Here is a 13,461-nt window from a genome sequence, read left to right on the forward strand (position 1 = left end):
CACTTTATAAAATAATAATGAAAAATGGGATCCATCATTAAGTGTTAATAAAGTTTAAATGTTCTAGTAAAAAAAAAGTCAAAGATAAAAAAAAAGCAACTGCTACATGTGCAGTCGCAGCATGCACACTTTTACAAATAATTGATAAATATAATCACGCTGACTTAAGGGGGAAATCATAGACAAATCTTCCTCCACAAGTGAAGTTATCACTAAAGCAGTTGATAGCTCAGTTTATTACACACCAACAAGATAAATACTCAAGCACAGACAAAACAGGAAATGATCAACTAGTGTACACAGAGATATGAGGACAGAGATGTAAAGCTTCATTAGTCAATATTAATCACAGAAAGTGAGGATATCGTTGTGCTGTTCCCCGACCCCAAACCTCATTGTTCAGGAATTAATAAAACAGATGTATGAAGTTTTTCTCCAGTTGGTTGTGTTTTTTCTCCAGTTGGTTGTGTTTTTTCTCCCAACCCACCGTTGTTCATTCTCCATTATTTTCTGCTAGGTGTCTTGATCATATCCCTGAGACAGTGAGGGGACCATCCTCAAATCATACTCACTATATAACTATTCATTTATTTTCTTAACATTTCTAAATCAAAAAGTCGCTTAAATCAAAAGTGCTATCACAGAAGTACTATATGTCTAACCTTTCTTCAATTTGTACCAACATATAACGAAAATGTATTATATCTGCTGAAAACATTGGTAGGTAACTCTCAAAAGAAAATAGTTTTAAATGTAATCACTTGAATCTTGAACCAAGGAGATACAATTTGACTTACTTCCTGATAAAACGAGAGTATACCAATGTTTCATGCAAAGCTAATCTTTCAAAATTACGTTTTATGACTTTTTTCATCATTACGTGCTACATACATCGCAAATTAAACTCAAATTTAATATACCGTAATCCTGCTTTCCATCCCAGCGGACCCAGGCAGAGCTGCGCGGGGGTTTGCTGTTTTCTGTGTGTTGAAATTAATTATTTATCTGGTTGCCAACAATTGTTTTCCAACCAAAGTCTTTAGCCTTCTTTCGTTAAAAATGAAGAGCCTGGCCCGGCTGATGGAGAGAGACGGCGTCCTACTGGTCAAACACATCCCATAACAGTAAGTGTCATTTATAGAGTTATTCAGGTTACTGCAGACTTTAAGGGTCCATGCTGGTGTGTTTGAGTGTTCAGTGGCAAGTCTACAGAGCAGCCATCTTGCTGGCCTCTCTGACCCCGCTAGGTAGGCTCCGGTCACAGTCTGAGGGAAGTGTCTGTTGGTGGCCTGGAAACACAAACCAAGGAAAACAAATAAACTAAAAACAGTTTTAAAATCTCCGGAAGCCAGAAGTGACCAAATATCTGACAAACCAAACATGATTACATTTTTTAGGTTAGTTTGAGACCTTTTTAAATAAAGAATGATTAATTAATGAATTGCAGAAATAATTATTTTAATTCCATGTTGATTATTATTTTATTTTTTTGTATTTATATTTCCACACTCTCTAATCAGTTTTTTTTCCAGCTAAATAGTGGTTCCAGTGTTACATAGATCAAGGCGACCTTGGAATACTTAAAGATAAGGAATTATCTTATCTCTAAAAGAAATAGAGGAATAAATATAAACTGGTTAGTTGCCTGATGTGTACTTACCTCTCCAGCCAAAGAAGACTTTCCCCTGCACGTCTTCAGCCAGGATGTCGTAGGCCTCTCCGCTCCCCCCCGTCTTCACAAAGCTGTAGGACCATCTGGGACCACATGTCTTTGGTCCAATGTGTCACAAAGAAATGCACCGGCTCTGGGACCTCCTGTTAGGGATGACAGACAGTAAACAGTAATGAAAAACACCCACAAAAAAACACAACTAACACCGAAACATTACTGTTTGTAAAAGGTTATAGGTGTATTTTGTGTTGATAGATAGAATATGTTTTATACCAGGATATATTTTCAGAAGGAATGAGTTTTAGTTCCTGGTCCATTACAACGTGGCTGTTTTGGGCAAATAACTTTTTCGATAGCCCAAGAACTACCAGGGCAGAGGACTTTGTCTCCTTTTTAACCATTTTAAACATCAGAGTAGCACCTTTTTAAAACGTCTAAATAAGTCTAAACCTTTAGCTATTTTTTCCCAAGTCAGCTTCTGGACTATTTGGTTGAAAAGGACTTTGCATGCGTAAGTAGTATTTTCATTGTTTCATTACCTGCCTCTTTGAACAGTTCCCTCAGGACCTTCATGCACTCATCTACCACCTGCTTGTCCTCCATGTCCCGCACAGCAGCCACAGCTTCACCGGTGATGACCGACATTGAGGACAGCCTGCTTCCCCTACACACACACATACACACAGAAACATAAACAAGTATTTCTCCTGTATTTGGGATTGCAGTCTGACACCAGTAGCTAACACCAATTTTTCCCAGATAGAAACATGTATGTGTAATTTCTGGACAGGAGTGTAAAGTATAAGACATTTCAAGTACTCATGTCAGGAAATTCCCGATTATTCCAACAATGGATATCCATAATGATCACCTTAGTGTGGATATGTTATATTCACAATACAGAATAAAATCCTATGTTCTCTCCTCCATAGTAGAGCTAACATGTTGTCTTGCTTTGTGAGGAAATTGAGTATTAACAGACCTGAGGCTCCATGTCGTAGAAGACACTGAACATGCCTCTCTTGTCTGGACTGGGTGGGATGTGACCAAAGTAGTCCGCCCCTTGGATTCGGTTGTCCCAGAACCTGTACGGGAACTGAAGAGCGATCTGGAAGAGGTTTGAAAATGGCATTTTAGCATCTACAAAGAAGCAAATCTTTGATATTTAGCCTTAAACTTACTTACAATACGCATAAGAAATGGTATTACCTTTTCTATGATGCCGGCTCCCAGACTGTGGATTGCTTTCAGTTTCCTGTCAGGGAGCGGAGGCTTGAACTGAATCATGTTCTTCTGCAGCAAAGTCAATGGGACTGTAACAAGCACCTGCAAGAGATAATTACAACAGGGTGATCAGCAATGAATTATAGATGCGCTTGGTAGACTAAACTGAAATGAAATCTCACAAAAACTGTTTAATTTCACACTTATATACAATAAATGGATTGACATTTAAATAAAGATTCCACAATGCAATTTACATTTAGATTTTTTTCTCTACTAGTACTGTATGGACATTTCTCTGTAAAAATTAAGCAAAAAATGGAAAATCCAATAGATATTTTAATTTCAATGACTATGTCTGCTTTATAGCATTTGTAGATACTTCGTTTAAGTAAGAATCGGAATTAAATTGAATAATCAGTTTACATTTGTTAGTTTTGTTTGTATTTAATGTATTTACAGTAGACCTTTACTTCCACAAAAAGCCATTCTACATTTTATTTTAAAAGATGAACCATGCTTCAAGGTGGACAACATCCAAATGTTAATTATAATTGAAAAGCATTCGCCAAATTTCATTTACATTTTAATGTAAGTTTTAGCAACCTGTCAGTCAATCTCAGAAAGTATATTGGATACATGCACATTTTCTGAGTGTATATATGTTCCCCCAAAAGGTCTTGAAATGATGTTATCTATTTTATAACATAAATGAAGATGTTTCTACCTTCTGTGCTGTCCACTGTGAGCCATTGGAGGAGGTCACTTTGACAACATCACCTGAATATTCAATGGCCTGAACCTGGAATTGAACAAGAAAACGTAGAGCTGGTTTAGATTTATAACATTGGTATTTGTCTCTGTAATATTCAGCGCAGTTTTAAAGAAGGTAAAAATAGGAGCTGGAGTCAAAAAGAGTGAAACACGGACCGGGCACTTGGTGCGGATGTCGAGGCCGTCGGCCAGCTTGTGCAGTAAAGCAGAGTAGCCCTTGGTGAGTAAAGTGTGGTCTCCTGAGAACTGGGCAAAAAACTCATTGTGGTCCCAAGATCTTGCCGATACCTACGAATAAAAACATATATAATGAAAACATTTGTATTGCAGTTCCTTTGATGACACAATATCAAAAACCCACTTAAACAAAATGTCACAAAAGGTGCAGAACGCAGCAATGTCAACAGGGTTTCCTTTCTGCTGTTATTATCTTTGTTGGTAAATCCATTTCTGATTCTACAAGGGCCGGAATAATGTAAGATATGTTCAACAAAAAGTGTTTTAATCACAGGCAATAGTCCTATTTCTGTGTTGTTGTCAACTTGTATTTATTTAATTATTTATAGTCTGGAGATTTCTTTTATTTCAATTGAATAAATCAGTTTGAATTATCTTCATTCAAACATCTTAAAATATGGTAATAACTGACGCTTCACATTATAAAACAGACTCTTGCAGCTGTTCAGTGCGTGAGTTTCCCACACCTGGTCCAACGTGCTTCCACAGGCGAACTCCAGGTTGCTGAGATGAAACTGAAGCACCTTCTCCTCCAGCTCACTGAACTGGATCCCCGACTCCTGGAGGAAGTTCTTCTTCACTTCCTTGATCTTTTCTGTAGAGATAAAATGCATAAAACTAAAGGTCAAATATCTCTAAATGTACCTATTTTTCTTAGCATATCTTCCTTCTGACTTGCATTGCACATTTGTACAAGTATGAACTGGCCATGAAACAAGCTGGTTAAGCCCAAAGTCAGGCTGCTTAACTGTATATGTAAATACATGTAATTATTTTTAAAGTAAGGCCAAACATAACAAAGTGCAAAGTAAGACAGTACATTTCAAAATAAATAGATTTTTTCTTTTTATAATTTTGTGTACAAGAGTTTCTTCCTTCCCTCGCATCGTTCTGATTGTTGTACCACTCATTAAAGTTGCTTTGCGGGACCTCACACATTAAATTAAAACCCTCATGATCAGCACCTCTCAGGGGCATGTCCTGGTTCTGAGACTTGTCCTTCCTCCACTCTGACACCACGTCCAGGATGGCATTGAAGTGGAAGTCCATGCGCTTGTCGATGGCGGGGTCTGTAACCTGTCCCCCTTCTTGGAAAAGGTCACAGCGCTCTCCCAGTTTGTGCATCTTGATGCCCATCTGAAACACAAACATCCTGGAGTCACGTACAAAGATGTCACAAGACCGTGTTTATATCTACTTCAAACAGACTTAAGATACGTTTTAATACACACCAGAAATATGTGGAATTTTTGACTGCCTATTGAGCTCTTACTAACATCGTACCTGTTCAGACATCAGGGCGATGGGGTTGTTCACACAGCCGTTGACAATCTGAGCTCCTCGGCCTACAGTGACGCCCAGTGAAGAGTCATCCCACACACGGCCTCCAATTCTCTCCCGAGCCTCAAGCACCACCACCTGTAATCCGATTTGGGAAGTAACTAAGTACTGTACTTAAGAACAATTTTGAGATACTTGTACTTGAGTTTTTTTCAATTTCAGTCAACTCCATTACAATTCAGAGGTAAAATGTGTACTTTTACTCCACGACATTTATTTAATACCTTTACTTACTTTACAGATTTGGATTAATTGTGTGAAATATAACCAAGTGTTAAATCAGACGTTAGTTCCACCTGGAGTAAATCCACAAGCTACCCTGCAGTCTACAAAGTCATTCAAACTAGCTGCACCTTCACCAGCTTTGATGACACTTTAATGATCAATCATTATAAAACATATCATGTATATTATTCTGAAAAGACCAATCTGCATAATGAATACTTTTTTTACTTGTGGTACTTAAATAATATTTTGATGCTAATACTTTTGTACTTTTACTTGAGTAACATTTTGATTGCAGGAATTTTACTTTGAACAAAATGTTCCTACACTCTGGTACTTCTACTTTACTCAAGTACAAGATCTGAATACTTTTCCAACTCGGCCTGTAATGACAATGAAGAGTGTAAAGGGGCAGCACTGTACCAAGCAGAGAGGGTAAATCAGGAGCTCTGAGAAGATGTGCGACACACATTTACTCGTTACCTGAGTGCCAAAGTTTTGCAGCTGCCGTGCTGCAGCCAGTCCTGAAGCCCCGGCACCGACGATGATAACATTTTTCTGCAAGAATAATAAAACATGAGAAGGCAAAGAAATGTTTTTACATGAGATTGCAGTGTCATGATGAGCTGAAGATGAGGACACTCACAGTGTAGTGTCTCTCAGGCAGCAGAGGCGTCTTCACTGCCAGCACGCCGGTGTTGATGAGGCCCTTCCTGGTCATGAAGTAGAGCACCCGGTCCATCTCCTGCACGCAGCGCACACGCACCAACCCCCGCACAATGATGTGGACGGCACATTTCTGAGCTGTCAGCACCTCCTGAAGAAAAATACGAAGATGTTTGCCATTTATGAGAATGTGACTTTGCTTTTTTATTTGTTCCAGGTCAAAAGCCAAGATGAAAACATGCATTATTTGTGAGTGAGTGTTCTCTGCAGTGTACCTTGCAGGTCTTGTGCCAGGAGGCCAGAATGAGGTTCCGCAGAGCCAAATACATGGTGGGATCACGGGAAAACTCCGGAAACTCGTAAAGCTCGTCCAGCTCCATCATATCCGGCCGCACACACAGAGCCTTGCCACACTCATTGGGCTGGTAGAAGGGCTGGAAGTACGGACACAGGCCTGGAACTGAGGAAACCATCATGATCACTACAGCACGATACAAAATGATTTAGGATAATATCTCTCAATAGTAGGCTGTAAGCATAAACAGTGTCAGGTGAAAAATGTTAAATGATCTCTAATGATAGTTCGATGTGTGACAAAGGTTTAGTCATAGCCTTATTTGGTAAAATGGTGGATAACTGGAGATCGTTCACATATATTTTGGGAATGTGTGCAGGGATTTTGGCAAAATGTAAAGTTTAATTAAAATTAGAATACTACCCCAAAATGTAACAGATAAAAGCCAAATACTTATAATGCCCATATTCCATTGATTTCTCAGCCATTATAACTGTAAATTGAAGGAGAGAGCTTTCCTGGACTCAATTAGACTGAAACAACAAATCTTTTTTCAGGAAAGATTGACTGAATGCATGTCGTTACGATCTTAGGATGTGAATAAGTGATGACAAAATTAAGAAAATGTTGGTTGGTTTCATGTTATGTAGCAAAAATTGAAATCAAAGTTCAACTTAAAATACATCTCTATTCCTCTCACATCCACTGACTCACTTTGTGGCTGCACGGCTCTGCAGTGGTCGGCCCTCAGCTCAGACAGTGACGTGTTGCTGGGGCAACCGGACGGACTCATCCCCACACAGTCGGGGTAATACGCAGCGAGGAACGGGCTGGCTGGACTTTCTTTGAACAACGGCGGCAAAATCAACATTGAATGCCACCAGCTGTCCATCACCTCAGCCACTCTCTGTGAGAATGAAACAGCATCAGATTAAAGGGGATGGAAATACTAAAGTAAAGTAATAGTAGCTTACACACTCTCTTTGTGATAAAAAAAAACAAAAGTTATAACACACATCCACAGCTTACCAAGTCCTCTGGTTGGGCGCAATGGTCCGGCCCCTCAGTCTGCAGGCAAAGGCAACAAAATCAACAAAAAACAAAACAAAATATATGTCACTTATGAATAGCTGGAGAATTATTTTGCCATTACTTTAATGTTGTTGAACTTCATCCCACAGCGGTACGATGCTGCGAGGGAAGACGTGAGTTGGATCTCCTTGGTCAGCTGGCGCCACTTCCTGCAGTCCGGTTTAGTACATTGAACCTGAAAGGAACCCACCCCAGTAAAGATAAATGTATTTGTGACATGTAGAAGTTAGAAGAAGCAGTTTAACTGTAAAAGAGGAACCAGGGACACTGCCTGTGCTTACCCAGAATGGGAGCTGCTGATCTGCCATGAAAGCTTTGAGACTGGGCTCACTTTTCCCATTACTGGTCCACACCTTCTTCCAGGAAGCAAATATCTCATAGCCATCTTTGTGACTGCCAGGGGGGGGAAAGAAAAAGTCATGTTGTGGCGTTAATGCAACAACTCTATACATTTCAACAAATACTGAAACAGGTTTATTAAAGGCACAATGAGGAATATTTGTTAGTTGTGGGCACAGGCAGGGCTCTGCAGATACAGAGCACAACACACCATAAGTGGTGATTAAGAAAGATTATTTTGTGCATTATATTAAGCAAATACTACTCATTGTTCCTTTAATGTTATGCGAGGAGTTGTTCTGTCAACATTACCTTCTGTAGTAGTGATCGAAACATTCGTTGCAAAAATGCTCACCGCACGACAGATGATACCAGCGAGATGTGTATCCATTTTTAGCACACCTGTAAAGACACACATTAAGACAATCTGTGTCCAAATATAAAATAAAAGGGAAAGTTCAGCTGTTTCGAAGAGGGGTTTTATGAGGCACTTACACATAGTCAGTGTATTTTGGAACATGTTACCTGTCAGATGCACTTGCAAAACAGACCGGGTATGTGGCAGAGCATCCGGCCTTCTCACACTTTCTGTACTTCTTCTCGGACTGGTCGTCTTCCTCCTCTGTGTCTGTGGCTTTTCTTTTGCACTACAAGAAAGGGAATCCTTGAGATTAAATACCCTGCAATTTGGCTTGGTTTGAGTCCTAGTGTACTTGTTGGTCAAATGAGTATCCACCTGAAAAACAAAGGCATACAACAATAGAAAAACATATATTGTTTGCAGTTTACCTGTCCAGGTGGTGGATTGTTGGTGCGCTTCACCCGGACATTGCTCTGCCTTCCAGAGGAGCGCAGGGTCTGACTGTCCCCCGGCGATTCCCCGGAGCTCCTCTTCTTTCCTCGCCGGGCCCCAGAGGCATTTCCAGAATAGTCTTAACAAAAGTGACAAAATAGCAGAATACCTCATACCTCTTGTTACATGTATTTCTTTTTAATTAGTTGAATGTTTATTTGAGTACTTTTTATAATTTCAACATACTATTTAAGATTATCTTTAATTTTTCAGAATAAAAATCATCTTGTCCTTGATGCTTATGTTTACTTTTAAACTTGTAAACTCATGTCATGAACAATATTATGTTGTCATTGTTTTTATTTATTATATAGCAGGTTTGTTTGTTTGTTGTGTATTTTTGGTATGAACCACCAAATCATTCTTAAAATGAAAGTTAAGTGAATTGTAGGCATGCAATAGCATGGGAGAAAAAAAAGCAACACATATACAGGAGGCATAAAGAATAAAAACACAGCAGTTGAATGAAGTAATCTAGCCACCAGAACAAGCTGTCACTATATTAGAGCATATGCTAAAAATACAGGTATTGCAAATATCAGATGATACCAGTGCAGGTATTGCAGATGTAAGATGATTAAAAAGTATTTACATGAACAGTGCACTAATAATAATTAGCCTACTATGGATAGTATAAAACACAATGAAAGGTAAACATAAGAACACCTCACATTGGGCCTTGTTGAAAAGGCTGTTATAACATGACATTAACATGCTGTATCGTATTGAAGAAACAAACTAACACACATCAAAGCGAATGAAACACGAGGTTAAATTGTAAGTATACACAGCAAATATGGGGACAAATAAGCAAGCTCTTTAAACCAGCCACACAATGTCCGCCTGTCACATTTATAGCATGTAGGCAAATGCTAACTGCTACGACCACTGACCTGCATCCGACAGCATGGCTGACTGCGGTGCTTCTTTAAAACCCGGTGATTTATTGACGTTTGTGTTGGTTTGAGATGCGGGTTTTATTAAGTGTAAGATTGTGTCTCCCTTTTATTGTTGTGGGAGGAAATCAATGCGTTGTTGTTGCAAAAATACCACTTCCGGCTTTGGAAGAGGAAATGGGCGTTACGTTGTTGTAATTTAGTTTTGAGCCCCGCTGCTCGCCGTACTACACGGTTACCATGCCAATGGTAGTAACAATGCGCTTCCAGTCCGTGGCAACATAAGAGCAGCAGAGACCCAGAGTATTTAGATATTTTATTCGTGTCTATTTATGCGGGGGAAAAAACAGGTTCAGGTTATGTTTCCTTTAACCTTAGTTCGTAATTGTTTTGAGCATGAAAAAAGAGGTTTGATAGTATACCTGGAACATTTTGTGTTAGTTTGAACGGACTATTACTCACTAACTGGAACGAGACAAACTTCAGATTAACCGACAATGTTTGAGGAAATAATTTAAAGCAGGAGGTTCCCTAATATATTGGAAATGGATTCAAGCAGATTTGTGCACCGAAGAAAACCGGACATTCCTGTATTTGGACCAAGAGCCCCGGATAAGAAACAGCACATACAGGAGGTAAACAGTTAGCAGTTCTGTCTTATTATGATGCTACTGCTAAAGTGTCTCCTGTAAACTTGTTCATCATTTATTCAATGTCAATAATCCCTGATCCTGTAATGTAAATAGAAGATCTTAAGTGTAATATATACTCACATGGTTGCACAAATATAAATGTAGACCATTCAATATTCAAAATTAAAAGGAACACAAATATACAGTATATAGATACTAAAGCTGTATACAAATCCTTATGTATCCTAGAAAGACTTTGGTATAATGAAACAGCCAGGTATCTGCCACATGCCAGATCCAAGGTTAATGTTGGCTGTTGCAGGTCATTTTTTCATGACGCCTGCTACCATGGAGGTTAGTTTTTTCCTTATGTTAAGAAATATATATTTTAAAACAATTCATAATTTAAAAGTCAAGGATTAAAGTGACATGATATATTGCATAGTACTATCTGATCCAACGTACAGATAGAAATGTTCAGGTTCATGCCACAGTGGCAGGTGAGGAAAAACATAATTGCAGACCCTGAGTACTTTGCAAAACCTTCACATTATGTAAGTTATTTATTGTTATTTGCAGAATCTGGACATTTAGTACGCTAAGGAGTAAGGGTTGATTTGGGGATTATAGTCAGGATATAATTAGATGCCATGTGTAGTCTGATGTATGCTACTTCATGGTTACATTTACAGTGCGAAAAATGACAGGGGCTTATTTTTTACCAATGTCCCCCATCCATGTGGATTTGTTGTATTGTATCTATTATAGAGTTCATTTTATATGAATATTTTGTACTTGTTATAAATATGTGTACGCCCAATTGCCAGATGCATCACATAACAGCTCTAAATGTTGTTTATCTAACTAAACTTAGAAAAAGGTATAAAGGCATAATATGTTATCTCTTGCTTTTCGTAAGGCACTAAGATCTTCTCATAAAGTGCATATACTTTTGCCAGAGTACTATAGTTTACAAAGTGCTTGTGTGTGCTTTACAAAAGTGGTCAAGATCTCAAAAAGTCTAGGAGACATGTGAAAGGTAACACAAAAACAGAGAGGGTAAATGTTGTCATTTCTCTGCAGGTCAGTGTTAAAAGTATTGAACTCAGTAAGGTGATTCGTCTTCTTGAGGATCCCTTGACAGTAAGTTCAACTTGAATTTCATCAGATTATTATCTGTTTTAAATGATGTCCTATCTCATCATGTTTGTTTTACAAAAGGTCAACCTGAAGGAGAGGCACCTCTTTGTACTGAAGAAACTACTGAAGAGATGCCAAATTGGCTTTGTATCCTTTGTTCTGGAGTCAGTGTGCTCACCTACACTTCACCCTTCTCTCAGGTGTCACACACTGCAGCAGAAAGTCAAATGCTCCTCATTACTGTCCCCCGGTGCAGAGATGGAAATAGATGTGTTCTCATGCAACCTGAACACAGAGCCACACGCCATTCCCAAGACTCTAATTTACCGCCCTCACGCTGTATCTGTCAGCATTTTCCCTGTTCTGAAATAACCTCAGTTTTCATGGACACTCTTTGCCCCATCACTTCCCCTCCCTCAATCTCATACAACCTTCACATGTTAAACTTCTTAAATGATTTAAGCTTCTGAAGGAGCTGACAGGCATCGCCAAAATACTCAACATCTGTGCTGAGAAAGTGACAGACCACCCTGAATATCAGCCCATTTTCTGTGAGGCACTTCACATTTGTAGGTAGGAAACAGAAATCATTCAAACCTACACTAAGAAGACAGATTTGTGTCGTTGTTGTGACATTTTCAAGATGTTGCTCTGCTTCCTCTCAGGCTTCCCTTCCTCAAGGAGAAATCCTCTGACGAACTGAGCTACGCGCAGGACGTCATAGAGTTCCTCTCTCACATGGGTACGCAGATCACTCACTGTATTCAAGTTGGTTCATAGTTTCAAAATGCTTCTTTCAGTATGTGAGGGAAATTCATTTCAAACATGAAGGATAAGGCTATTATATGTGCAGTGGTGCAGTACATGTATTCAAGTACTGTACAATGGTACTCGTAAATTACTTGTGTATTTCCAGTTTATGCTTCTTTTGACTTCTACTCCACTATATTCTGGAGGCAAATATTGGACTTTACTAGTTACTGTTTGCTTTTCAGGTTAATACAAGTAATACAAATATAAATCAACTAATATATTATAATGTATTATGAATTATGATACCCATCAGTACAAAAAGTAGTTAGTAAGCTCAATCCTTACTAGTTGCACAATAAAATGATATAGACAATAATGAATCACTAATTGATATAAAATATTATTTTGGAGAAAAAAAGAGTACTTTTAGTTTTGGTACTTAGTACATTTGGATTGTAATACTTTTGTACTTTTACACAGGTAAGATTTAGAATGCAGGACTTGTAACAGTATTTCTACACCGTGGTATTTCTACTTTTACTTAAAGGTGGGGTATGTCATTTATTTCAGAAACACTCTTTGTTATATTCCATGGAATGCTCTTAACATCCCGATAGCAATGAATATATTAAATGCTTTGACAATAAATACATACAAAAATCTGTGGAAGCCGTAGCACTAGTCTGAAGGAAGGGGCAGATTTTTTCCGGCTGTGTATTTTCAAATTCTCGCGCACTCGAGCTGGTTTCTCCAAAATTACATACCTCACCTTTAAGTAAAATATCTAAGTATTTCTTCCACCACTATATATTTGTTGATCGACAAAACATGTCTGTAGCAGTCAACACATTGATTCTGAAGCAAATTCTTGTGAAAAATAGATAGGCCTACAAGTACATCTTTGAATAAAAACGCTCCGTTATTTTCTCACAGAAGCGGACACTATAGCTTAAGCATTAAATAACTTAAACAGTAGTAAACACTGCATTTATACAGGCCTGTTTTCTGTGGCAGCACATACACATTAGGTGCAGCAGGACAACAGATCTGTTGACAAAACATGATAGATCAACCGTCACAGTAAACATCATGTTACTCATTTATGGGACTTTATATGCAGTGGCCGAACCTTTTCTTAATGCTAGATAACAAAGTCCATATTTTCCTTCCTACATTTGTATCTTTTGCCTTGGTCTCTTTATTTCTCTTGTATTAGCTAAAGTGCTAGTTATTCCTTTAAAGACCAGTCCAGGGCTGAGGATGACTGACGGTTGTGTTTCTGTCGGCAGGCTGTCTGATGAGGGTGTCCGATGCTGAAGTGA

General features: G+C 38.6%; 2 protein-coding genes across 2 annotated transcripts in view; one reads left to right on the forward strand and one right to left on the reverse strand.

Moving 5' to 3' along the window:
- Nucleotides 1-201: 201 nt before the first annotated feature.
- Nucleotides 202-9,765, reverse strand: LOC117455372 (lysine-specific histone demethylase 2). The gene is given in 25 exon segments (XM_034094854.2): nt 202-1,247; nt 1,250-1,289; nt 1,661-1,669; nt 1,671-1,751; nt 1,753-1,820; nt 2,218-2,317; nt 2,319-2,336; nt 2,655-2,780; nt 2,882-2,998; nt 3,624-3,698; nt 3,827-3,958; nt 4,375-4,502; nt 4,873-5,044; nt 5,192-5,326; nt 5,957-6,031; nt 6,120-6,290; nt 6,415-6,599; nt 7,149-7,341; nt 7,464-7,502; nt 7,588-7,701; nt 7,808-7,919; nt 8,178-8,267; nt 8,391-8,512; nt 8,655-8,797; nt 9,612-9,765. Coding segments are annotated over 25 exon segments (2,502 nt in total). The 5' UTR covers nt 9,628-9,765; the 3' UTR covers nt 202-1,206.
- Nucleotides 9,766-10,137: 372 nt separating this feature from the next.
- LOC117455279 (cilia- and flagella-associated protein 69-like) overlaps nt 10,138-13,461 on the forward strand; it is a 15,232-nt gene continuing 11,908 nt past the window's right edge. The window contains exons 1-5 of the mRNA XM_034094711.2: nt 10,138-10,249; nt 11,330-11,389; nt 11,468-11,533; nt 11,850-11,959; nt 12,052-12,128. Coding sequence (XP_033950602.1) covers nt 10,160-10,249; nt 11,330-11,389; nt 11,468-11,533; nt 11,850-11,959; nt 12,052-12,128 — 403 coding nt within the window. The 5' untranslated portion in view covers nt 10,138-10,159. The remainder of the gene's footprint in view (nt 10,250-11,329; nt 11,390-11,467; nt 11,534-11,849; nt 11,960-12,051; nt 12,129-13,461) is intronic.

The sequence above is a fragment of the Pseudochaenichthys georgianus genome, chromosome 11 (assembly GCF_902827115.2).
Source record: "Pseudochaenichthys georgianus chromosome 11, fPseGeo1.2, whole genome shotgun sequence".
NCBI classification, from domain to species: Eukaryota; Metazoa; Chordata; class Actinopteri; order Perciformes; family Channichthyidae; genus Pseudochaenichthys; species Pseudochaenichthys georgianus.